The 27937-nt window shown below is 47.3% G+C and overlaps 1 protein-coding gene across 1 annotated transcript; it reads right to left on the minus strand.

Annotated features, from left to right (window-relative positions):
- Window positions 1-1910: 1910 nt before the first annotated feature.
- On the minus strand, window positions 1911-23645 carry TPH1 (tryptophan hydroxylase 1). Its single transcript, XM_032959916.2, has 11 exons — window positions 23321-23645; window positions 19243-19386; window positions 17301-17490; window positions 14537-14637; window positions 13152-13219; window positions 9366-9562; window positions 7747-7882; window positions 6804-6930; window positions 4791-4886; window positions 4002-4135; window positions 1911-2133 (listed from the first exon to the last, which is right to left on the minus strand). Exons 1-11 carry the CDS (start codon window positions 23408-23410, stop codon window positions 1959-1961), a joined length of 1458 nt encoding a protein of 485 aa, XP_032815807.1. The 5' UTR covers window positions 23411-23645; the 3' UTR covers window positions 1911-1958.
- Window positions 23646-27937: the final 4292 nt, after the last annotated feature.

Raw genomic sequence — 27937 nt, forward strand, 5'->3', positions numbered from 1 at the left:
GGAGGCAGCAGCACATTTTTTGTGGTATTGTTGGAAATTCTCCCAAGTGTTAATATTTTTTTGAAGCACCCTGTATAGTATATTTATCTGATATGTGTGTAGTGGTAATGATCCAGGAATGAAATTGCTCCTGACATAGACTGGTGAGCAATCGGGGCGTGATGAAAACAGTCGTGGATGCTGAGTGTAGATTCATCTTTAACTGGAGCGAAAATGAAAGCTTCTATTCCCATTACAAAATAAAAAATTATATTTTATGAAAATAAGAATGATTATCTAATAAAAAATAAAAACAATATTTTCCATAAACAAAACAAATGAGTATATTTAGCAGCAAATTGTAGGACTGTCGTTGGTGGACTTTGTGACGAATAAAATAGTAGGCAATTGTAATAGGCAATTACACCAATATAGAACTACAATAATAACACAACCACCTTCGTGTTATGCATATTCGATTAATGTCACCAACCCTGCCGCTATAGTTGCTGCGGTACAGCCATGCACCGCCATTCCTGCAGCTACCCAAGTCAACAACCCACCTCGCTCTCGATGATTTGTGTAGGTAAGAGAGGACTTAACCACACGTTGATTTAATCGATTAATATTAATATCAGGGCGCTCCTCTTTCTCTCCCTCAGAGTAATTCCAAGCGTGCATCTCTCCACGCTTTTTGTGGTGAAGCAATTACGGTTTTTGTTCCATTGTCTTTGTCAATGTCTGTTTCTAATCCAAAGGTCAAATCAAGTGATACATACATATGTAGCTAAAAAATAAACGTTCCCTTTTAGGCACATTGGTACGTTGCTTTTCATTCTTAACTTCAGTTTTCCAAAAACCTGCTGTCATCTGCCTCTATATTTTTTCTGAATTGTTAACCCGGATCGCCTTCCCACAGCTGCCCGAGGTACACAGCAACTCTGCTGTGTTTTGCAGTTTTTACCCCTCCAACGGAGACCTCCAATCGTGCACTAAGTTGTACACGACTTCTCTTCACTCATTTATCCTGGGGCCCAACGTTGCAGCCTTCGGTTTTTGCCGCGTATTTCTGTAAGTGCGGCAAAAACGATCACTGGCTTTGTACCTTTTTTTTTTACATGGGGATTATGGGTAACGCAAAAATATTTTTTTAACAACTCTATTACCGACTGTATGAATGTTTAAAGGTCATTAGGACCACTGCTGTTGATGTAAACCACACGAGGCCATTACTTCCTTCTGCTGGATCCCACAGCTGACGCTTGACCTCGATACTCTGCGCTTCAAGTCTCATCTGGCATTTACATTTTGGTCACTGACCTCTGGGCGCCCCTCCAATGCCTGTCTTGGTAACCCTACCACCTCCACTCTGCACACATACTCCACATATGACTTCTTGACCTCTTCCTGATTACATTTGCAAGTTACTCCTGGCCCATTCTAAACTGAACTAAATCTTTTTTTTATTTTACCAGGTATGGCCCACTCATCTATGAAGCTTTTTTTCAGAAGTGACCTGGCCACATATGATAGCTCAACGAAGTGACTTATCACGTGGACATTTATATCAGCCAAATACTCTAAATGCACGCTTCTAAATAGGAAAACCCGGATGACCCGAATAAAAATCCACGTGACCACAGGGAGAACATGCAAACTCCAAATATGCAGGCGCCAGGGTCGAGATCAAACCCACGACCTCCTGCATACCAGGCGAGGTAGTAAACATCTCACCACCGCGATGCCCACAGTGGCGCCAAACCTCCGAGCCGCTCACCCTGTCCTGCCACAAAGTTCTGAGCACCCTCCCCCATGCACCTGCACCCCGTGAAGGCCAGAAGCTTCCTGCCTACCTTTGCCTATCACAAAGTCCACCAGTGTCCGTGTTGTAGTTCTTTGTGAGAGGGCACGCGTGTGCCTCCCCCCCCCCCTCACCAACCCCCCCACCCCCCCGTGCAGACGCTGGCACCACACGTTCCCTACACGCCATAGTGCTTGTTGAGCCGGTGCAGAGCATCGCTGACCGTGTCCAGCTCGGCCCGCAGCTCCTTCACCATCTCGGCGATCATCCTGGTGTCCTTGAGCACCTCAATGCTCTGCGTGTATGGGTTGTAGCGCACCGTGAAGTTCCGTTTAATGGTCTTGGCGAACTCCCTGTGGGCAGGAGAAGATGCCATCGACACATCAGTGAGTGGTGTACCACCTACCTTGAACGACACTGTTGCAGGGAACGAAGCAACTTTGCATGTAGGTTCCATGGCCAATACTAGCGGTCACATTTCATTCTCGGGTTGAGGCCATGCGATGATCTAACGACGCTTTGCACAGTTTCAAGTGAAATGTCGTCGGTAATTGATCAATTTCATTGTGATGATTTGTTCTTCAGCTTACCGATCAACCGAAACGATGATAGTTGGCAGAGTAAACAATTGCCCATGTGACAAATTTAATTTATTTGGCTATGTTTGGTGTAAGAGGGATTCGTGAATCACGTAACGTTGTGTTTTAGAATAAAAAGTTGTTGACTTAGCACAATTGGTGTGCGTATAATTGTTAAAGCACAACGCTATCGTGAAGGTGCGATATCTCACAGACAGCTATAGTCTGCCAGCAGGAAGCGGTGTTGCCATGTAGTTTTATCCAATTTAGTCGTGTACTGGATAATGTTAAAATTTGGACCACGACAGTGGCAATGCATGGTGCGCTATTTTTTACAAACTTGACGGGGTCTTCAACATCCGGTGGGAAACAGACGGGGCAGTATTAATCAGAGCGGCCACTGGGTTTGAACCATGAACCTCGGCAAAAAGTGGCATACGCCCTACCGCTCGGCCATGTGACGGAACTATTTCTGTCGTGTGTTTTACCGTGAGCAATCTATATATATTGTATTTCTCGTTATGTATAAATTAACCTTGTGGCGGTACCCTGGGGTACCATAGTACCCCGGCTCTCGTGTAATGTCCGTGATGCAGTCACTTTTAGTCTGTTGATGGTCGGCGATGCGGCAATCGACTCATCTCGACAAGCTGTACACGATGCACCACTACGGTGCGTGTGAGCATTCAGGGTTTCGGCGCAATCGTCCTAGCTGGGATTCGACATGGCAGATTAGCACTGGTTTCGGATTGATCGATACCGCAGTCGCGGGGTTGAATACACCCCTGGAAGAAATAGTCCCAGAAATAACATATTTAATTGCCTCGGCCATTTTGTATTAGTTGGTACCGCAGGGTACCGCCAAAAGGATCCAATATGAGCTGGTGTGGTCAATAGGGACATTTTTGGCCTCATTAAAGGATTTCAGCAGAAGGACACGATGACATTATTATGTAATTTCCAATTAGGGAATGTAATACGAAAAAGTAAATGTACCTTAATAGCTTTTAGAGCCTTCATTCAATCGGTATGTCCTAGAGATAATAGAGGTGAGGTACTGACTGAAAGAAATTATCGTCTTGCAATCATAACATATTTAGAGAATAAATTGCACGGCCATCAACTCTGTATATACGGGGTGAATAATTTATAGGTACCTCACTAAAATAATTAAGATAAATTGTTTGAAAGCCTCTACATGCCTCCCACCAATTTCATACACACATTCAACATTTAAATTTTCCGCGGGACAATTAGTCCAACATTTTGATTTGTTTCATACCATTCAGTTACCGGTTGCAAAATAAGAGGGTCACTAGACATCAGTGGGGAGTCTATTAATGGGCCACCCTGTACGTTGACTATCCTCTACTTACAGTGCTTTTTATTGGAAGGCCCGCGGGACCACTGGTGGCCTTTAGTGCGGCCCCTGATATGCAGCCACCGACAATACACAACGAGTGACAGCACCCCCATGCAGACGGCGTGGAGGCCCTCACACTGATGATGTCTTATCGGCGAAAGTGCCCCCCCCCCCCCCCTCTCTGAAAATGAGTGAAGAACACAGCTCGATTAGACTGTTAACACATTATCCTCACAATGTCGCGTGACCCCAGTGGCACAGATGGCACGCTTCTTCTCACCTCATTTTTTCCTTCGCCTCCTCAAAGCTCTCGGAGACGAAGTAAATGTCCTGGAAGGTGGTGATGAGACACTCCTGCTTGCACGTCACCTTCGGGTCGAAGCCCTTCACCTTTGCATTCTCGGAGAGCGCGTGCTGGAAGAAGCACGTACGTGCGGTGAGGCCTCGCTTAACGCGCGGTGTTCACACAAGGGAACGCTTTTCTCACAACTCCGAAGGTGCCCATTATAACGCGGAACGCGCCCGTAATAATAACGGCGCGGTTTTTTGAACGGTCCACTTTCTTGAGCTGCACGGCTGAGCGGTACAATATAGTATGCGGAATGATACGGTACATGGAATGATACGGTACGTGGAATGATACGGTACGCGAAATGATACAGTACGCGGAATTATACAGTACGCGGAATGATACAGTACGCGGAATTATACAGTACGCGGCAGCATACCCTCATCACATTTCTTTGTCCCGGCAGGCTGAGTTTACAGTACAGATGTGATTCCTCACTTAACGTGGATTTTCGCTGAATGCGAAACTTTTCAGGAACGCATCTACCGCGTTAAACGAGGCATTGCTTTAAAGCGGTGCACCCAGAGAGCACAGCGGGGTGAGCTGTGAGGCAAGCCTCACGGAGGAGTGGTGAGCGACGAGATTGTGAGAATGATAAGGGCGTTCGGCAAGTGATCAGTTGACCCGTTAATCATTGCACAAGTTCAGTGAACACTGCATATTCCAGAGCAGTGGCGGTACGGGTGGTTTAGCGCTACGCCGATTAAGATGTGAGCGTACCTTCAGCTCGCTGATGGAGGAGAGCAGGCCAGCCCCGTAGGCTCTCAGCTGGCCATCTTGTTTGCAGAGCCCAAACTCCACAGTGAAGAAGTAACACTGCAGAGCGTGCAGGGCAAGCGAACGTGATTACTCCGACGACAAAGTCACAAGAAGGGCCACTTTTATTTGAAGTTTAACGCAATAAGGAACCCTACTAACGACTTTCACAATGAGAGACCCGAGGCTTAATCCTCGACTTCCTGCTTGTATCTTCCTCCGAGCATCCCCACTCCTCGTGCTCTCCCCTTATATATGTCCCTCAGCCCCCTTTCTCGAACCTTCTTGTCCCTGTTTTTACCTCTAGCCAATCCCTGTCCTTTCCCTTGCACTGATCCTTTCTGTTTTCCCGTTAAATCCCCTTATTCTCCAATCCCTTTAAAGTGTGCCTCCCGACCAATCACCATGGAGGCCTCTTTCTTCCAATCGAAGACCGTTGTTTATTTTTAAATAGCCGTTAGGCTGCATATGGCTTGGGGCCATTTGTCGGTCATTACAATAACAACAAATCAATCGCAGCCCTTTTGTCATTCCATTGCTGGATGAAGACCCTCCGACATCCGTGTCAGGTTGGTTGACCGTACTTCAACACTCCCGTCAGGTGAGAGGACAGATTCGGATAAGTTCAGATATTGGTTCGCTGCTGGAGTTGGCTGTGGACTGGAATCAAACTTAGACTAGTGGGTTCATAGTGTGGTGCGCTAAGCACTGTTGTGCCACAGCACCTCAGCCAAGACAAGCAAGCAAGAGTTAACGTTACCATCCACAGGAAGGATTTTTTTTACAAATTATTTTCTTAAGCATAGATTGAAACAAATTTAGAGGCTAATTTCTTAAAACATAAACCATAAACGAGTGGTCGTCAAAATAGAGAGTGAATGACAAATCTATCATCACCACCACAACTACAACCATTGTCATTATCGTGACCACCACTACCACCCAAATCATCACCACCACCATAATGAAAGCAAATTAACAAACTTCCTCGAAGCACACATCATATAAATCCGTAATAAATTACCCCATTCTGCTGTAATGTGCACTGGTGCCTACTTAATTGAGGGCGATATTGACACGTAATAAAAACGATTGATTGAATATAATGTAAACAAATATGTGCATGCTTTTTCACAGCCCTTCGTTAATTCAACGTGTAGGCAACTGCGGTCCTTGAGAATGCACGACAGTCCAACCTTCTTTGTCAGCCAATCAACGAGGGCATATGAAGTGAGCGCACAGGGAATGGGAGTTGAACTTCTGCCAAAACCCACGAGAGATAGACGAGGGCCCCGTCCTTGCCAGGCTGACTAAATAAACACTGCTCCTCCATTATGAAGTCTGCTCTCAAGTCCAGTCAGGGGCGACCTGTAGAATATTCAATGCATGTTGAACTTCTTTCGCGCCGTACGTAACCAACTAATCGAAGGTGCGGCGGAAGGACAGTTCTAAACGTAATGAGCTTTCAACTTAGATTTAAAAGTGCACAGCTCCGGTGGCTTCCTAATATCGAAAGGAAGAGCGTTCCAGACAGCCGCAGAAGCGCATCTGAAAGCGCGCGATGCGGTCACTGTCTTTGATCGATGGGGAGCCAAGAGCAGAGCTGCAAGGATCACCGTGGCTTCCTAATGTGAGTCTCAAGATGTGGGTTACACTCCGTCATTGATTGGTTTAGTCGCGGCTAAAATCCCAAATGTTGTCGTCGGCTGTACATTGCAAATTTGTGGCCAGCTAACACGTTTGGTCATCCCCAGTGCGCAGACATCTCTAACGGCGTTTCTCCGACAATCTTCATTCGCGCTCGTTTGTTTCATCTCATCACAGTCATCGTCGTGCTCGATCATTTTCGTCCGCTCAAAAAATGCACAAAACACTTTGTCGACTCATATTTGTGTCACTTCATTTCGTCAACAATACTGTAGCCTGCGCGCTGCTGGTGCTGCTGGCGCTGGGCAGTGGAGCACTGACAGCCATTACCGTGGCAAGCTTCTGCACGGCTTCGTCTGAGGCACCGAGCGAGGCGAGGCCGATCTCCTGGGAGAACTGCGCGAAGCTCGGCTCGGCCAGCAGTGGCACGTGGCCCAGCAGCTCGTGGCACGTGTCCCTGGCGAGAAAGGCACGCGGCGCCAGTGTTGGGATTGAGGAATGCACGACCATAGATACACGACGGGTTTTCACGTTCGCACGTATGAGCATATGCTGTTTATGTGTGTGTGTGTGAGCGTTTGCGTGTGGGGGAGCGTTAATGTGGCGGTTAGCGCGCCACGAAATGAACCTGGCTAGCCGAGGTCAATTCCCGTTCAAGGCCGCAAACATCGGTGATGATTATCTGAAACGATCTTGGGCCTCCCCTAGGTCGACTCAGCGTGGTGTGTAAAAATTGCCGGCCTTCATAGACGCTAGCTAACGGTACTTGCCCCAACAGTCTGTTAAGGCTATACGAGGATCTTTGTCATCGTGTATAGACGACCTATCAGGGTTGACAAGTGTCCTGGTATTTCCAGGAATGTCCTTGCTTTTAGTTTCAAATGACTCGCAAAAACATGTGAAAAGCAAACGGCCTAGGTGCATTATGTAAAAAAACAAACCACCAGCATGTCCTGAACAAGTGCACTGTGGTTCTTATCTCAGGCACAATCAAAATAAATTTGAGTAAATGTGACTGACAGGCACAATTAATCCGCCCTGCGCTAAATTATTCTGCCTTCATAGTTTTCTCTCGCCATTGGCAGATTTCGCCTCTTTATTTGCGGTAGGAAAAAATCTGAAAGTCTTCCCAGGACATTACTGTTCATGTAGCTCTCTTCCCTTTTTCCCTCTCTCATTCTCCTTCTGACGACATGTCCCGGTTTTTTTTTCTTGAACCTCGGGGGCGACGATCGATGACAACAATCCCGAATCGGACACGAGCGTGACTCACGGCTCCGGGGTGTAGAGCGGATCGGAGCTGTGCCGCACGTACTGCGTGCAGTGAAACACGCGGAATGCCAGCCCGGCCAGGAAATCACGCGGAGACAGATACCCGGCCACCGGCCGGATAGTGAACCCAGAGCGCTCTGCGTTCACACAAAAGACAAAAGACAGATATTGCACCGCATAGCCTTAACAGGCTTTCGGGACAAGCAAACTATTGAAACAATTTATTTCATTTTACCAGGTAAGGTGCGACTGAATTGTATACCTCTTTTTCAGAAGCAAACTGGCCACATGTCTATAGCTCAATGAACTGGCTTAACATGTTGAAAATGTATAGCAGCCAAATAATCGAAGCGCATGTTTCTAGAAAAACCAAAGGACCTGAAGAAAAATCAATGCGACCACGGGGAGAACGTGCACACTCAAAATATACAGGCGTCAGGGTCGGCATTGTACCGATGGCCTCCTGCGTGCTGTTAGCGAGCACCTATGAAGGCCAGCACGGCACACGAGGGGGTGGGTGGCCAGCACCACGCTCGGCCGCCTTTGTCTCCCTTTTAGCATTGATTAGACACCGCACCAGGTACTCATTTGAGGCTGAGTCGACCTAGGGGGAGGCTCAGAAACCGTTGACATTCACAAAGTGGCACTCGCTTTATAACCTCAAACAAGATTGACTGAGTCAAACCCCTTAACCGAGACTTCTCACACTCTAACCCCAGCACCAACCTGCCAATTAACTTGCCAATTAAGGAACTGCAAAGTTCACGGACACCGCAGAATAATCACGCGGCAACGCTCGCCGGTAATCGTCGAAGGCAACGGTCGGCAAACGCGGGGGTGGTCACGCCGTCGGATGGTTCACGCTGACTCGCCGTGCGATTGGGAATTCAGACATCCAAACCTGTCATCTCCTTATCACTGCCTACATTATTTCAGACCAATTCAGACCTTAGTGGTCACCCCGTGCCCCTTATAAATCTCAACGTTCATCCTTCAAATTCCCATCGCAAAGGGAAAAAACGCAAACAAATACGGAAAAAAGTGTTGCCCGTATTGAAACGGCTGTACGCCGTATGGACCTGAAATCTCAATTTCCCTGTACAAGAATACGGGGTAAACCGTATGAGTTGACAGCTATGGACATCTGCGGGAGCGCCCAGGGAGTAGTCATGTTTGGCTCCCCCCGCCAGGGATGAGTGCCCCAGGCATGAAGCTCTCTTGAAAACCGACACATTAATCTGCATCTCCATCTATCGGCGCGGCGGCACGAGAACTGCCCGGGAGGCAAGCTGAGGCACCACCGGGGGTTTGGCCACGCCTGCTCGAAGCCGTTGCCGGCGCACGTCGCTCACGGTAAATCCAATTGCCTGCTTTCAATTACTGACCAACAAAAATGACTCCCGCCAATGAATCGTCGGTGACGAACGGCACGTGCACCTCGCTCGCGAGCCCAATTTCTCCCCTCCTCTAAATGCAGGGGCACCGAGTTCGGGACTTCTGTCCGCAGAGTCTTTGCGCCCTCCCTCCCCGCGGTCGAGGGGTTAGCGCCCCCCCGTTTCAGGAGCCCGTGTTGAAAAATGCAATGGAAACAATAAAAAAAAAATCAAAAGAGAAGGATACCCTTCAGAAAGCGGGACACGTCCTCCAGCTGGGGGATGTTGTCGTCGCGGTAGCCGCAATGCTTCGTGAGCAGCGGCAGGTTCTTGAGGTACTCGCGGCAGGCGTGCGTCGGGTACAGCTTCGTGAGCTCGCGGAACACGGTGGCCCAGGTCCGCACCTCCTCCTCCGTGTACTCGATGCGAGGGATCGGCTCACCGCTGCAACGGCGAAAGCGGAAAAAACACACGGCCATCGCGCATTGCGTTTCACACAAATCTACCACCGTCGTCACGATCGCCACCACATCAGGGACGCCGCCGTGGTTTAAAGCGCTGGCACGCTAGATTTTGCAATGCAAAGGTCAGCGGTTTGACCTCTGGGCACGGCAAATTGAAACAGTGGGGTAAGCTTCGTAAAGCCCAACCACAGCCTCTGTCCACCGAGCGGTATGAACGGGTTCACCACATTGGTCAATCGGCCGGTGGCCGGTGGTGGGGTTAAAATCTGGGCACTCCCACCAACGTCCAAGAGGTCTGACCAGCATGGAAGAGTAGGCCAAATACCATATAGCGGGGCTCTCCAGAGCTCTCTCTAGCGGAGGCCCTTCAGCCAACAGTGGCATGAGTGGGTAATTGCAAGGCTGCACCTTAATCTTTAAGAATAAGGGTCTCAATTTTGCAACTTAAAAAAATAAGTGTTTCGATGCTTTGAACCGATGATATACATCGCAAGAGGGTCTAAGCCCTAAGGACAAAAATAACTGTGAAATAAATCATGGTGAATGAGTACAGCAGATAATTTGTACGTAAGCAATGATGAAAAAACAGTGAGATATAAAAGATTAGTGAAATAAATCCATTTCGATATTTTTAGATAAATCTAAAAATAACAATTGCTTAAACGGTACACATACACCTCCCAAATGATTACAAGATTACGTTCAAATCCATATTCACTTTGACGATGTGACGACTTTGATTATTCAATTTCATTAGATCAGAGCGCTCATTCCGAGGGAGGTGTGATTTATATAAAGAGGGTAAATTTTCAGATGGGATGTTTGGCCAATCATCGACTTGAGTATTTCCCGATGGGGGGGAGCTCTCCATTATATACAAACAAATAGACTTCTTCCATCTCTCCACATTAAAATAAATGTCTTAGATTTTCAACCTCTTGGCCATCTAGACTTTGTGTGAGCAGTCAGGCTGTGTTAAGAGAGACAATTACGTTCATGTCAAGGGCACTCCTTCTTTACAATGGAGCCATGATCAATATTTGTATGAAAAAAAAATCAATATTTGTATGAAAACTCATTATGCGCGGTTGTGGATAATTATTGAAAATGAAACAAAGATGGGCTGAAAACAATTGTATTTTGATATTGAGAGACAGAAGAAAGTCTGTTTGTTCAATGACAAACAATGCTGGATTTGTGCTCTGGGTCCTCCGGTTTTTCCCTCCACATTTAGGAACATGCATCTAGACCAGTGGTCGGTAACAGATGATCTGGATGCCGATCACCTGGTAATAAGCGCTCGGCCCTTTGCAATCAAGATGCCCACAAGCTGAACGCGCGCCCGCCTGCCCGTGCGGTAAAAAATAAAAAATAAACTCCATATTTCAAGAGCCGCTATGCAACGTGAAAACGAAACGGCGGTCCTTAATAAATAACGGTGACGAAGGAGTTCTTTAAAGAGCCACAGGCAGCTCCAGAGCCGCAGGTTGCCCACCCCTGGGCTAGATTATTTTAGATTATTATCTTGCTGCTATACATTTCCACGTGATAAGCCACTTCGTTGAGCTATCATGTGTGGCCAGGTCGCTTCGGAAAAAAGAAGCTTCTAGCTAAGTGGGCTTTACCTGGTAAGATAAAAAAGTAGTTTAGTTCCGTTTGTACATCTTTTTTCATTATTTGATCCTCATGGCGGTACCCCGGGGTTCCAAATAATACAAAATGGCCAAGACAATTAAGGGACACTATTTTTTTCCCAGGGGTGTACTTAACTCCGCGACTGGGGTACCAATCAATCCGAAATCAGTGCCACTCCGCGGTGTCGAAACGCAGCGAGGACGACTACGCTGAAACCCTGAGCGCTCGTACACACCGTGGCGGTGCATCGTGTACAGCTCGTCGAGATGAGTCGATTGCCGCATCGCCGACCATCAACAGACTAAAAGTGACTGCATCACGGACATTATGCGAGAGCCGGGGAACTATGGTACCCCGGTGTACAGCCATGAGGTTCATTTGTCTACCTTTCCAATACTTGGCACTCCTATCGTGTTGTTCTATTATTTTTTGTTGTAACGATCTGACCCGCCCCAATCGGACATCTGTAAAAAAAAGAGCTTTATAGCTCATCGGATTCTTCCAGCGTAAATTCATTTTCTGATTCTGATTCTGCTCCACAACAATGCATAATGAGATTGTAATAATATACTATACTACCTACCCACTATACTGCCATATACAGGACACCCCCTAGCCCCATGGGTCAGGAGTGGATCAGGTGTGAACTCATTGGGAGGGGCGACCCATTGACCCTGGCTTACCCCAGCCTGGCAAAATATTAGTCCATGGGCCCAGACCAAACATTTGAATTGTTATAGTAACAGGGTTTTTCCCCTTTTTTCTGGCAACAAAACTGAAACCTTTTTACAAGGATTCATATCTGCATTAACCACAATACCTGCAGTCAAAATGCAAACAAAAAACATACTAAATTTTGATTTAAAGCTTTCGTGACTGCAGTAATTCATATTCTTAGCTCTTTCGGTAAAGTCACGTTGAAGGGAAACAATAAAATAATAAAATATATATATAACAAGGGAATATAATATAATATAAAAAAACATACTATGAAAATATATGCATTTTCCTTGAAACTGATTGGTCCACACCAAGGGACGGCTTTCTTTTGAGCCTCGACCCAATTGGTGCTCGACCAGATGACATCCTTGTATAAAGGTTTCAGTTTTGTTGCCAGAAAAAAAGGGAAAAACCCTATTATTACATTTTGGAACTGGCAAAGGAGGTCTAATGATGTAGATGCTCACCCCGAGCCCTCATTACTTTGATAGTGCATTGTCTTTGAGCTGTACGCCTTTTGGCGTCATCTGGTCGAGCACCAATTGGGTCGAGGCTCAAAAGAAAGCCGTCCCTTGGTGTGGACCAATCAGTTTCAAGGACAATGCATATATTATCATAGTATGTTTTTTGTTTGCATTTTGACTGCAGGTATTGTGGTTAATGCAGACATGAATCCTTGTAAAAAGGTTTCAGTTTTGTTGCCAGAAAAAAGGGTAAAAACCCTATTATTACATTTTGGAACTGGCAAAGAAGGTCTAATGATGATTTGAATTGTTGATAACCACCCGAGACGGCAAACCTCGAGTTGTACTAACATCTTTAAACAGCCCAATAAAAGTGAATAATATTATTTTACAAGTACGCATTCACAACAATCCACACTTAATTGCCATATGCAGACGCTGGCATCCCTAAACATTTGCCACCATCCCGCCCGGCAGTGAATTCTTCCCTGGCCCACGAGCGATGTGGGATGCTGAACCCGCAACTGTCCCCATTGCTTGCGCTGCACGATGCCGGCAGCGGTGCTGATAAGAGGTGGGCAGCCCTCGCCTCGAGCGCGCCGATCAATCGCAGCGAACGCCGTCGCTTTGCCGCTATCTGAACTCCCAGCTCGGTGGCGTGTTGGCGGAAGCGTTTCGGATTTCGCGTGAAAAACGAAACATCCCGTGCCGGGCAGCCCTTGTATTGTAATGCTATTAAAAAGCACTTACTGCTTGTAGTTAAGTGCAATGTCCGCGAAATGCTTCCGTCTCTTGCGATAGACGTTGTCCTTGAAGCCCTGTGTGCACACAAATAAACGGTTGAAAATGCGTCGCTCTAACACTTTGCACTGATGCCATTCACTTATAAATGCCCATTCGTGTAAATGTCAATTTGAGTAAAGTGATAAAGGGGTTGAGGAAGTGATATCATCATCGCTTTACTGGCAATGAGAATAAGATCCTTTAGCCAGAAGGGCCTCGACTAAGCCCCAATACTCTTTTTAATGTGTGTCTAATTCCTCATTGAGCAATTAGTTCAAATGAGAGATGAAACCAGAGAGCCCGGAGGTTACTCACACTTACAAGGGGATTACGCTTTTTAAAAAATCCAAGCTTATCGGTCAGCAGCCTACTTGCTCTTCCGAACTCTACAGCCGACCTCAATGCCCTACAGGTGAGTGTCTCAGCTCTGCATGGACCACCAACCCCACCTACGATGTGCTGGATTGCAGGCGTGCACTGTCAAGTCGCACTTGTACATTGTTCAAACATAGCTAGCTGTCAGGCGGGCTTATTAAGAGATTTTTAAATGCTGCCCCAAATCAGTGGAGCTTCGCACTCCTTAGCAGCGTAATTACGTATAATGACGAATCTGCTAATCAATTAAATCACGTACATATTTAATTTTTTTAATTTAACTCGGGTTGCGATCTACCAAGACACAACGGTGCTTGCGAGCGGTGGTGCAGTGGTTAGCATCGCCGCGCTCTGAACCCGGCGAACGCCGGTGGTGAGCAGTATCTGAAGCAGTGAAGGCCTCCTCATGCTTCTCCACAACACCTCCCCGGTGCGGTGAAGCATCATCAATCAACCCCCACGACCCACATGATGTGGGGAGGCCTTCGTCCATCAGTCAATTGGAAGTGGGTTGATGATTATTATTTACATGATAGTCCCAAGCTACAAATTATGAACTAAATGTTCCCAATATGACGTAGCTCAATTCACATCTGGTACACATAGCGCGACTGTATTTCCTCTATTCGCATAAAAAAAAATACAGTTGAAATAAGCATTCAATCAACTGGCACAAACCAGCCACAGTCACACATCTCACAAACAACACATCATTAGCATGTTGGAAGGGTACTACCAACACCTAAAACTCATTTACTCTCATAAAACTCATAAAACCCTATGCAGCCAACGCAATCTAACATCGCCATCTGCTCAGCATATGGTCAACCCAGCCTCACAATGCTCCAGACTAATGGATTTGTGCCACATCTCGGTGTGCACCACATGGGCAGACAGACAGGCAGACGGGCGCATGGGCAGGCGTGCGCGCGTTCAGCTGGTGGGCATCTTGATTGGAAAGGCCGAGCGCTTATTACCGGGTGATCGGCATCCAGATCAGCTCCATACATGAGCACTTTGTTTGACGAATGATCGAGGTCAGAAATCTTCTTTGGGAACCAGGGCACGCCGTCAAGATCTGGAGGACAGAAGGTGCCGTCACAAACAGCAAAAAGCGTCAGAAAAAAAACGAGCAGGTCAAGCTAGCACGTGGGTTTTTGCAGTCGAAACTACAAAACTAAACTATTTTTTTTTATTTTACCAGGTAAGGCCCACTGAGCTATGTAGCTCTTTTTTTTAGAGGCAACCTGGCCACAAATGGTAGCTCAAAGAAGTGGCTTATCGCGTGTGGGAATGTGTAGCAGCCAAATACTCTAAAGGCGTGATTCTAAATGTGGAGGGAAAACACTGGAGGACCCTGATGAAAAAAATCCACGTGACCACGGGGAGAACACGCAAACTCCAAATATACAAGAGTCAGGGTCGGGATCGAACCCACGACCTCCTGTATACCAGGCGAGGTAGTTAACATCTCGCTACCATTTCGAGATGTTAACTGATCGAATATTTATCCGATTAACTACGTAAATCTTTATGCATATAAAACACGACTGGACATTAGGCATGCATTGACACAGGGATTCATCAACTGAAATATATTATTATGCTCATGATACGTAAAATTGCGCAAAGTAAAATTAATTAACGAAGTAGAATTAATTCATTAAAATTAAATATAATTATTAATTACGTTGTATTTATGCAAATTGTATGCACGATGTGTGCTGATGTTACATTTCGGTGAGAACGAAAAAACGGCACAAATGGGGACAGACCAATGAAGACACAACAACAATGAGATTGCAGTTTACAAATATTCAAACCATAAATCAAAACCGCAAATTACTTGGAGAGGGCGAATTTGTACTTGTCTACGATGGGAACCCTGTTCAACTATCAATATTGAGTCCGCACAGTGGCAAAGCATGACCCCAATTTGTGTAAACCTCCGGTGCCATCCACACGGACAATAAATTCCCGGCACAGCATGTCCAGAAAAAAAATGTGGCTTCTGCAACATTTACATTCGTTTATCCGTTATCTCAGGAGCTCCCGGTTATGGGTAATGAAGGGGGTCGTTTATCGCACGCAATCAATCAGTGCTAGTCGAGCGCTGTAATCCCACTAATCGCTGCTAAATCGAGCCCCTTGGTATTGAATTTAATAATGACCACGTAGCGCTCCCTCAAAAACTGTGCGTGTGTGCATGTTTACCTGTGGGGAGTGGCAGTGTAGCGGTTAAGCGCACTCCGCTACCAACTCACTGACCCGAGTTTGATTTCCACTCGTGACCAACACCAGTGACAATTATTTGAACCGGTCCTAAAACTCCCCTAAGTTGACTAAGCCCCAAATAAGTGCCTGGTGCAGTGTGTAAACATCATCGCTGCGGGAAACAAAGGGGGCCAAGCGTGGTGTTGTCCACCCGTGCCGTGCCAGGCTTCATCAGTGCTCGCTAATGGCACTTGCCCCAACAGTCTGTTTAAGGCTATACAGGGTGGGGGGGATCTTTATCTTTATATCTGTACACACTTGTGTATTACAGAGCTGGCTTTAGTTGGGTAGACACATGCTTAGGCAATTGTCAACGGAGAGTAACTGAGGATAGCGGGGATGAGTGCCAAACATTGACTGAACAGGTGGTAAAGTAGCCCATGGATGTCACCGCTGAACTGTTTGCAAGGTAGCTGGTCCACATCGCTACCGCAGTCTCTCTGGGAGCTAGGGATGCAAAGAGGTTGGGCACTTACAGGATAGAACCTCGCAAACCGATTGCACTAGAACGAGGATTCCCTTTGGTCCAGCCTTTAGCAGCAACGTGTGACTTAAGAACAAAATGAACAAAGTGCACGGACACTCGCGAATGCACAGAGAGAGATATGAAGTGAGACAGGCATTCGGAGAAACGAACACACACAGAGACATGGAGAGGGACATAAACGAAAAGAGAGACGTTTCACAGAGAGACATAGAAACCAGACAGAAACAGAGCAAGAGACGCAAATAGATGCAGTGAGACACGTAGAAATATAAAGATAAAAAGGCACACAGACACACAAACGTGGAGAGATGTTGCCACCGAGAGACGCGCGGCGTATGAGAGACACAAAGAACACAGACAGACGAACACACACAAAACACGTTCTTTGCGATGCCGCTAAGCACGTGCGAGCCCTTGTTGCACACATTGCACACGTTTACACACGTTGCCCGCGCGGCACACGTGGTACAGGTGACGCACGTGGTACAGGTGACGCACGTGGCACTCGTGACGCACGTGACACACGTAACACACGTAACACACGTGACACACGTAACACACGTGGTACAGGTGACGCACGTGACACACGTGACACACGTGACGCACGTGACACACGTGACGCACGTGGCGCACGTGACACACGTGACGCACGTGACACACGTGACGCACGTGACACACGTGACGCACGTGACACACGTGACGCACGTGACACACGTAACACAGGTGACGCACGTGGTACAGGTGACGCACGTGGCGCTCGTGACACACGTGACACACGTAACACACGTAACACACGTGGTACAAGTGACGCACGTGGCGCTCGTGGCGCACGTGACACACGTAACACACGTGACACACGTGACACACGTGACGCACGTGGTACAGGTGACGCACGTGACACACGTAACACACGTGACACACGTGACGCACGTGGTGCACGCGGCCAGAGCCAGGCCCCCGCGTGTATGGCTGTGACGCACCTTGGGGCCCCACGTCGCAGTGGCTCGCGGGTCCCGACATGGACACGATGTTGCACGCGTGCGAGCGCAGCAGCTGCATGAGCTCCCCCAGCTGCTCGCGGTTGCTGTCGCAGTCCACGTAGATCTCGAACTCCGAGTTGCGTCGCTTCGACTTGCGCGACTCGATGTGCATCAGGTTGACGTGCTTCTCCTGCACGGGGTGACGAACGGCCGCCGAGCGAGTCAACAGCTCGAATGCTACCGCACAGTCGAATGCCACGTAACGGTGCGAAAGAAGCTCAGTGCGCATGCATGCGTGCACACCGTCTGCCAACCGGTGTCTGGGTTTTTTGCGACCTCCTTCACGGTGATTTTTTTTCTCGTTTTGTTTATTGAGGTGGGCATCGCGCGACGTTTGTGGCGGGGTCGGGATCAGGTAAATCTCTGTAGCTCTGCCACAAGGCGATGTGGCCCTCGTGTGGACTGCCTCTGCAGCAGGGTCAAGATAGGCCGTTTGGGGCTGGCCCGTTGGTCAATTCACGGAGACTGCGATTTGTGTAAATGACGTGGGCCTTGGCCACTCTGCCGCGGTCTCGGCCACGCGGTGGTTGGTGGCACGGCCGAGGAGTGGTCGTCCTTTTGCCACTTGTTGCAGAGGTTCGTGGTTCCGAACCGCGTGGCCACCCTGGTTAATGCTGCGAGTGCATTAACCCCCCAAAAAATACCGTCGGCTTCACGGTGGACGTTCAAGATCCCGTGATGCTGCTCTAAAAATAGGCAGCCATGCGCGCCAGTGTCAAGAGCCAAGTTTTTGAAAAATAACCCCCAAATTACTTTCAGCGGGAGAACCGAACTGCGTAGCTGTATCCCACCCCCGCCCCCTACTGGCAGACTATACCCAATCTAGATTTGAAGTTTTCGTGACTGCAGGGATCCACACTCTTTGGTTCTTTCGGTAAAGTCACGTGGGTATAAAATAAAACGAATAAAAGAAGCAATTGCTTCAGAAATTGTTTCTTGCTGTGGTTGTCCCGACCTGATGGGCGGACCCTTGTGTTGCGCCCGAAACGTCGTGATTTAATCATTTTATTTTATACCTACGCGACTTTACCGAAAGAACCAAAGACTATACCCAGTTACAGGCCTGTGCTGCACACACCTTGTCCCGAGCTGAGAACGGCTACCACTGGGGTCCCCCCTTGGCTAAGCTGCTGCCGGGCACTGTAGCGGTTGACATGAGATGTTGGGACGTAAGGCGCTTTTGAGATGCCGAGGCATTTTGGCGCCCTGCGAGCGCGAATGCTTATCCCCGTCCTCACAGCCAGCGTGAACAGGCCCTCTTGAGCCTGGCCGACTTGCCGTGGCGTATAGAGCACTTGTTGAACACGTGGGATGGGCAATTTCCCTCACGGATGTTTGTAATTTGGGTTCTTGAATAAAAAAAAAAGTATAAAATAAAAAAATAAAAATATTTAAAAAACGTAGGATGGACAGTTTCCTTCATGGATGCTTGTAAGTTGGGATTTTAATTAACTAAAAAATATATAAAATAAAAAACGCAGGATGGACAATTTCCCTCATGGATGTTTGTAAACTGGGTTCTTGAACAATAAAACAAAAAAAAACGTAGGACAGTTTCCCTCATGAATGTTTGTAAGTTGGGCTGTTGAATAAAAACAATATATATCAAAAATGAAAAATACATGTAAAATAAAAAACGCAGGATGGACAATTTCCCTCATGGATGTTTGTAAGTTGGGTTCTTGAACAATAAAAAAAAAACGGAACAAAAAAATCCCGCAGGACAGTTTCCCTCACGGACCTTTGCATGCTGGGTTCTTGAACCCCAAAAAAAAATGAAACAATAACACGCGGGACGGACCGTGTTGTTTCCCGCTAACGGAACCCCGTTGTCGTCAGCTACGGCTGTCCGTGGGCCGCGCACGCAGCTGACTGCCCGCACCTGAAAGAGCTTGAGGGCCTTGACGAGTCCACCGATGTCGTTCTTGAGCGAGAAGACAACGGCGGCGCGGCCTCTCTCGCCGGAGCCGTTGGCCCAGCTCTCCTTGTTGTCCTCCTTCTGCCGCCCGTAGGCAGACTTGTTCAACTGTGGACAGAGGGACAGAGGGAGAGAGAGAGAGAGACCAACGGGTTAGGGGAACGACGTCGACTCGTGCACCGTGGCCTACCTTCCTCAATCGCGCTGCCCTTCGCGCATTGCGAAATGATCGGAAGATCAGGCTGAGCGACGCGCTCAAAAATCTACGGAAACGAAATCGCGTGGCCCAGCCTGGAGAGTGGACAACATCTATTTCATTGGTGAGTTGTGATTGCTTGCTTGGCAGATGGCCGGTTGGCAATGTCCTTTAAAGGATCAGCACAGTATTATTGATTCGTGTAGAGATTTGCATGATCAACACGCGACTATTAATGCACTGACAGACGTGTGTTCATCATTCCTCTTTTAATTCGATAACCTAGAGTAGCACACGAGCCCCTTCGTAGACAGTCACCTTCCCCGCACACGTGGGTCGTGTCTTGTTGCGGTGGTTTAGCGAAGGTTTACTGAGCTTTGGGCCAGATTCGGTAATTATCAAACAAGCCGGTAATACCGCAGTTAATTACTATTTCATCTGTTGGACGTCTCAATCTCCGGTTCCTCGGCAGTTATTTCCCCATGCCCATAATAAACATCCGGCATTCAAAATTATATTTTGTTCTAATCACAATTAGGCAATGGCACATTTAACAAATGCGTTTAATGGTAAACAACTAAACGTACAGCGATAAACTGCCGGGAATTGGGGCTTGTCTGCAGAGTGGCTGGATCGCAATTGCTGGCAATATGTTTGGTGTCCATTAAGCGCGATTATTCCGTGAGATAACGCACAAATTTGCAACCTAGATTTAGAACAGAACATTGCTGGGTCAAAGCTCACGCGAGGCATAGCGCACCCTCTGTCGGTGAAATGAAAAGGTTATCTTCATTGTATCGTGAAGCGGGAAGTTTCCACAACAGTGCGCAGTGAAAGATCTAGAAGCCGAAAAAGGGTGGCTCGAATGAATTCAACCCCCCAACGAACATACACATTGTTTCTGCAGGAATGATACAGGCAGGTTGTGTGCATGATGACTAAGTAATTGGCATCAAAATCTCACGTGAAATTGGTGGGAATCTTGACCTGTTGACTTATAATCCAAACTAGCGTGCGTTAAAAAAAACAAAAAAAACGCCACTTTTTTCAAAATGTCTTGCTGTGGGTTTCACACCTGTTGATGATTGCTTGTGTTACAGTCGAAACGTCGTGAGAATTTTATTGTTTTATTTTTTTATTATTTTATTGTTTCCATTCTACGTGGCTTTACCGAAAGAACCAAGAATATACAGCGTGCGTGCGTTTAGTGAAATAATATACGTGTGCGTACATGAACGTGTTTTTTTTTTTGCGGTATCGGGCACACTCTTCTCCTCGCATAGCTTCCTTGCCTAAACCCAGCTTCATAGGGACGCAGCCACCGCACGTTCACTGACCCCTCAATAAGCGCACGTCAGAGGCAGCGACGTCTCTCAGCAGCAAAACGCAGACGCGACCCATCATCACAACGACCCGCACGTCGGAATGCAGTAACGCGCTCGTGTTCACGTTCGGCTTGGCCGCGTCGAAATCATAATTGACACTAATGCGCTGATGGTCATTAATAAGCCAAGCCCGTGTGTCCGCGACATTTTTTTCCCGAAACGGACGCAATCGGATTAGATTTCCGGAAATCGTAACCGCGCCAACGCATCTCGCCGTGCAATAATTGCGGGGGTCCAGTAAGAGAGGGGGCCCTCGTCATGAAGAGGGGCGAGGGCCCCCCTCTTGTTGATAGCGTGTCATTATTTTATTACGCATTTTTGTTTGTTCTGCAGCATTAAGCGATCAACCCAGATTGTGTTCCTGGCACGCGTGCCGAAGCTGCCTATGCGTTTGCGCAAATCTTTATCCGATTTAACCAGTATGACATCTGGATGGCCTTTATTTTTTTACACGGTGTGTGTCTGCGTATCATCTGCATGCAACGTATGGGTTATTGAATCCCCATGTCCAATCGGATGGCTTGACCCTACAGCCAATTTGATGGACGTACAATATAACATTTTAGTTAGCTGTCCTTCCCCCCCCCCCCGAAACCTCCGATTAGCACCGTTGGCGTAAAAAAGTTCAACATACATACATCAGGTGCGATCGTTCATGTACCGATGCCAAATGTTGGTTGCTGGTGCGTCCCAGTTAAAGAGCGTTGTTATGAAGAGCGACGAGCAAGCCACCGAACGCGTAATATCGAGATGGACGCAGCGTCGCTAATCGAGTTAAGTCTAATAAGACGATTAGACACAACGACAAAGATCCCCCGTCTATCCATTACCGGACCGTTGGGCCAAGTGCTGTTCGAGGGAGTGGGTGGCCAGCACCACGTCCGGCCGACTTTGTCTCCCCAGTGGCAATGTTTACACACCGCACCGAGTACTCATTTGAGGCCGAGTCAACCTAGGGAAGGCCCAGAACCGATTCAGATAATCGTCGCCGGTGTTGGTGGCCTTGAGCGGGAATCAAACTCGGGCGGCCGGGTTCGCAAGTGCAGCGCGCTCACCGCTACTGCTACCCTACCGCTCCCCGGATGAGACGATTACAAATGCGCGCACAAACACACACGCACACAAGCTCGCATGCACACACGAACGCCTTCATTTCTTTGCTCGAGTGCACTTTACTTGTGACCCCGTGCAAGCATGAATACGATCTCACGCCGGTAAAACCTCACGGGGTTTAAAATGTTGCCCGTGGGTTATTTACCGCTGTTATTGTTACTGAAATAACACGCGATGGACAGCGAGCTATTTACGTCGTTCTTCGACTTTCAAGGTAATATCGGAATAAACAACTGTTGTTGAATAGTAGCACATGGTGTAATTATTATTCCATTGCATAGTTTTATATTTGTAACCCCTGTAGGTTCTGTTATAAACATCAAGCATGGTTAAATATTCAACTTCAACACATGTGGAATTAGATTTCGTTTGCCGTTGCCAAATCACACCAACATTTCTTCACGCAGTATTATCAAATACTGAATATGTTTGACAATAATTTGGATGTATATCGTATAAATATGCGAGCACATCTCAATTCGCTGTTATGAATTAAAATAAAAAAATAATACAAACAATTACAATTTAAAGCACGTTGTCAATCCGCTAAAGAGAGAATGACGAACTAAACTTTGTCGTTCATGGGTGTCGTTTGACCATACTGAACCACACCGCTTAGTGCAGGTTAGTAAAACGGGGCCCCGGACTCAGTTCTGATATCACTCGCCACTGATGTCAGCCGTGGCTGGGAATTGAACTCGGGCGACTGGGTTCATAGCGCAATGCATGGAGCACTGGGCCAAAGCGTTCAACTCTGCATATGCAAAGATATATCTGATAATAAAAGTAAGATTGAGATTTCCCAGTGGTATTTTGGTATCAGTATGAACATTTGGTTTTTGTATGTGCGTTGTAGTGGCTCAGCAGTTGAACGTAAAACCACAAAACTTGAATAAAGAGTCGATCGTTATTTTTTTTATCAAATAGCCACGCAATTGCTGACTTCAATTTAAGTCAAACGGTTGGCACGCCAAATGTAAATAACGTCTGGCTCATTTAATAAGCTTCTGTATAATTTAATACAACAGCAGTGCGTTAACGTCTGCGTCGACATTACACGACTGCCCTGACCTCGCAGTAAAGTCTGGCAGTGAGGCAACAAAGGATACATCATTGATCGCTATTCCCTTGCAGCCCAAGAGGTCTCAAAATATGACGCAAGCCGCGCACGTACCAGCAAATTTAACTTTGGGCCAATTCCGTGCGGCATTTTACATCAGGGTCACGGTACAGCACAAAGCAACAAAGCATCACTGCGAATATGAGTGCACGTCAACAAACTCTAACCCAGCACTGATGCGCACCGACAAAGTGAGCGTCCACGCTGCTGGTTAATCCTGATACGTACCTCGTTGTGTAGTTGTTTCTCGCCAAAGTTAGTGTTGACCGAGTCAAACGATCTTCCCCGTTTGGGCCCATCGTATTTGTTCGAGTACATCGTGCTGGTTTTGTCGCTCTAAATCAGCCTATATATCTGTACGTATGCACGTACGCGATCGTACACAAAAAAACGGCACGCGAATATAATATAACGGGGGTGGGGTATTTTAACGTGAAGATTGAAGAACCGAAAATTCGCGCCTTTCGCTCGGAGCGTTGCAGGAGTGGAGAGGCTGGGAGCGTTGCGGTGGAACAGGCCGTCGGTGGGTCTGCGTTGGCGCTCGGCGCCTCGCATTTATACGGCGAGACGCCCGAGCAGAAGGGTTGATCCGTCCGCACGCCCTGGGCTCCCCACCCACCCACCCTGACGCACCCCTCTATCTCCCCCCCCCCCCAAACTACCACCCACACACCACCCTCCTCCCCCTCAACGTGTAAAACCATCAAAGACTCCGGGGGGGGGGGGGGGGAAAGATTGACGTAGGAAATGACGCTCGAAAGGCGCACGACGACACGTTTCGGAAATGTTTTTTACGAGGAGTTAATGGTTACGCGTAACTTCGTTTTTGAAATTAGGGGAGTCGTGGTCAACATTTGGGGAATGAGATAATTCTGGCGTTTGGATGACTGTCGTTGGGATTAATGCGTCAGGATTTATATTTGGAAGTCTTCCGATTTTAATAACGGCCGATTGATCAGATCTTAGTCTGGTCGAGTCACTCTGATCATTGTCTCATCATCAGCCAATGTCTATCCACCGCTGGATGAAATACTTCCAGCGCAACTGCCACGTCCCATGCTCCTGCGATGCCAAAGCCCAGCTCAGTCCCGCACACAAACTGATTCGAGCACTCCATCTTCGCGGTGGTTGTATTTTCACCAGTGGCTCAGCAACAAAGCGGCTCGCAATAAGAAGGTTACGAGTTCACATCCAGGTTGGCAAGTCCAGGATGGCAAGTACCACTGTGGGGAAAGTGATCAATGGATGTCCTATGGGATAAACTTGTCCCCACCACAAGCATGTGGAATTTCCACCACTCACGGAGAGCTGCAAAAAGCAAGTAGGGCACGGGCTCAATGCTAGTTTGAGCAAGACGTCACTTTGATTTGATGCGAAGCGAAATGCTCCCACGCTATTTTCACGTGTAATGTATGCAGCGCTCGTTCAATATATGCCCAAAAACGTACCACCACAGAGCGTTACGTAAATAATGCTTGCGTTTTACGATGAGCACATGGCAATAGACATTGACAGACATATGAAGAAGGTCCGTTGCCCCGAGACATCACCTGTTATATATTTTCCCAATGTAACGTGTTTCATTTTACCACAACCTGCCTTCCTTCAACAGTTTTACTGCCAAGTATTTAGATGTAATTTTTTTTTTTACCAGGAGATAATCAGCTCGCAGAGACACAGCGCATATCCGTCGAGCGAGAGCAGAATGGAATTGAGGTGCCGGCGAGCGTGGGGTGTGCTTCGGCCGGCTGACGAAGAGCTGGGTTGGAATACGCGGATGAGGTGGCGGGGTCTACAACGGGGCAATGTCCGTCGACCGATTTTGAACAACGCAGCGCGCGCAACGTTGGTGGCTGTAACGCGCTCCACTTTGAGTGCGGAGGTGGTGGGGGGGGGGGGGTGCTCTAAAGGTTAACTTGTGAGAATATAAGAATAGGTTTTACTCTTTCTGACAATACAAAAGGTGTTAAGATGTTCAAACACCAAACAGATAACTTTGTGCATTAATCACACGTACTTGTGGCAAAACATGGAAACAAACATGCTCTCATGATAATAATATACACATTGTCTTTGAAACTAACTGTATGGTCCTTGTCGCACCAGCGTTAGACCAGAGAATGCCAAATTGCGAACAGTAGAAGGACAATTCAAGTATCAGAGCACTCATGGCTCTGGTCGAGCAGTTATATCTACGGGACGTTTTTTTTCCAGATTGCGAGAATATGTAAAGGATTACAAACTAAAATTATAACGATGGCAGGTGGTGGTGGTGGTGGTGAGGTGCCCCACCCAGCGAGCGAGTTTGCACGTTTGTCCACGTGGTCGCGTGGATTTCATATCCGAGTCATTCGTTTTTCCCCTCCACATTGAGAAACATGCATTAAGATTATTTAGATAATTTTGGTGCTATAAATGTCCAAACGATGGGCCACTTTGTTGAGCTATCATTTGTGGCCAGCTCGCTTCTGAACAATAAGTTAATACCTCAGTGGGCTTTGCTTCGTCGGATGGGAATGGTTTAATTTTATTTTTGATGCGTTTGGGTGCTTTGTTTACCTTTCATTGTACTTTGCACCGACTATCGTGTGTTTGTGTTGTTTGTTGTTGTAGCGTTCTTACCCACCCCTACTGGACATCTGCGAACAAAAAGCTTTATAGTTAATCGGATTCCTCCAGTATAAATAAATGTTCTGATTCTGGATATGCGCCCTCTCATTCACGGGCGACGTCACATTTGCCCGTGACGCCATTCAAAAAGGAGGAGGACATTTGCTGTTGCCGTTGAACGTGCTCCTATTTTGCAGGAATCGGAAAATTATTATTTTATATTTAACGAGAACACATAGCAGTCATCATCGATGCCTCCTGCATAACTTGACAGGATCCTCCTGGAAAACAATCTTGAGACTCGATGAGGCTCTCCTAGGTAAACGAGCGTAGTCATAATAATAATAGTAACAAATATAGGGCGTGTGACGTGGGTGTTTCTGTGAGGGGCGGAGAGTATTATGGATAATATTGGTGGTAAAAGCCTCCGTGTTAAACAAATAGTATTTGCCTGCTGTCTTTGCGCACGATTATTTTGTGTTCAGTCAATTCCCGAATGCTTGTTTTTTGTATGTGATTTGTACTTGTACAGATAAAAAATATATATTTAAAAAAACCCACGCAGCCAATTGAGGAACCCAGTTGCTGCCCCGTTCACCAGTTGGCCACGTGACGGCTCTGCGGGTTTGGAGCGTGTCACGGGCGCTCGATGACATCGACAACGATCCTGAAACCGACCCTCAAATCTTGCCACGAAACGTCGGGCCTCACAGGAGCGCAGCAGCACCGCTAAAAGTTCGTTCCGCCACTCCGGGCGAGAACTCAACGAGGCCGCGGCACGAGTCATCGTCGTCACGATCCATGGGGCAGATAGCCCGGAGGTGTCCCCTGCGCATTTCGTTATTTGTTTCCACTTTCCTCTTTTGTCTTGTGCCAATATGCTCAAGTAGTGCTGCATCTTTCTGGCAGCAATCTCTGATGTCGTCGCCAAAGCCGTTCTCTGTTAGGTCTTCCTCTCTTTCCAGTTCCTCTCATTTTTTCCGAACAATAAAACATTTTTCATTTTGCTTGTTGTTGTCCATCCTACATACGTGCCCAAATATAGTGCCACTTTCCCTCTCATCACTGCCTGCGTCGGCAGGTCTTCTTCTGTCTTACTTCTACGTTGGTATTATTCCAACTGAATAACTTGCGAGTAATTTTATAAACGTCATTCGGACCGCGACGCCGGCACACACTGGGGCCTACTCTTGAAAAGAATGACAAGGGATCTTTAACGTCCCACTGTGAAGCAGGCGGCACCAGCTCACCACATGGCTGGTGGTTTCCCGCTCAGCTGCAGTTCATTGCACCTCTGAGTCGCTTTCTCTCTCTCTCTGCGAGAGTAAACAAATAATGCGCGGCGACACGTCACAAGTCGAAATTATCACAATTTACTGCAGTTGTTGCACCCACAGTGATAATCAGGGCAGCCAGCCGGATTCGAACCGTGAACCTTTGAAAACAGGTGCCAAAAGTGTCACCGGCTAGGCCAGGTCGCCGGTCACGTGCGAACGAGTGCGCGATGTCGGCCAATAAAGGTGGTGGGGGGGGGAGTTGGGGCATTTTCCTGAACCGTCAATTCCCACGTGACATCTTGGGATCAACACAGGTGGAATGTTTGCTGGGTCACTGCCGGCGGTACCCACCGGGGTCAGAGACACGGGACGCAACGACGCTGCGGTCCCCCGGTCTGCTTGACGTGGCACTGCATCGTTATTGCCTTGCTGGGGTTTCCTTCGCACAGCTGAATTCAAAATCATTACCGGAAGTCACCCCTCCCCCACCACCACCCCCACACCGCTGTCATGCATAGTCAGATAATAGAAACTGGCCACAATAAGTAATATTTAAAAAAACTTTTTTTTAAACACGCTTTTATGGAATGTACTCGTAATGTCAGAACTCCACGACTCCAGGAAGTGGCCCCGAACGTAAGGGACCGTGGTTAATTACAGCCAACGTCAATTGACAATTCGACACAAGCCGAAACACAACTTATTAAAAATAATGTTTACAAATATTTTTTGTATGATAGAATATAGTAATGTCATCAGTATGACATAAGTATACCAAGTTTGCAGTCGAAACCACATTGAGAAGCGGGTTAAAATTGAGTTACAAGATTTGAGGATACAACAATGACAACAACAACAGAGTGAGTTAAAAGAAAGCGTGTAATAATAAAATGCTCAAATCTTTTGGTTACCATTCCTTTAAGATTCACCAAAGCTAATTTCCTGTGCTTTTATTTCC

The sequence above is a fragment of the Petromyzon marinus genome, chromosome 24 (genome assembly GCF_048934315.1).
Source record: "Petromyzon marinus isolate PM22_M1 ecotype Great Lakes invasive population chromosome 24, UKy_Petmar_22M1.pri1.0, whole genome shotgun sequence".
Lineage (NCBI taxonomy): Eukaryota > Metazoa > Chordata > Hyperoartia > Petromyzontiformes > Petromyzontidae > Petromyzon > Petromyzon marinus.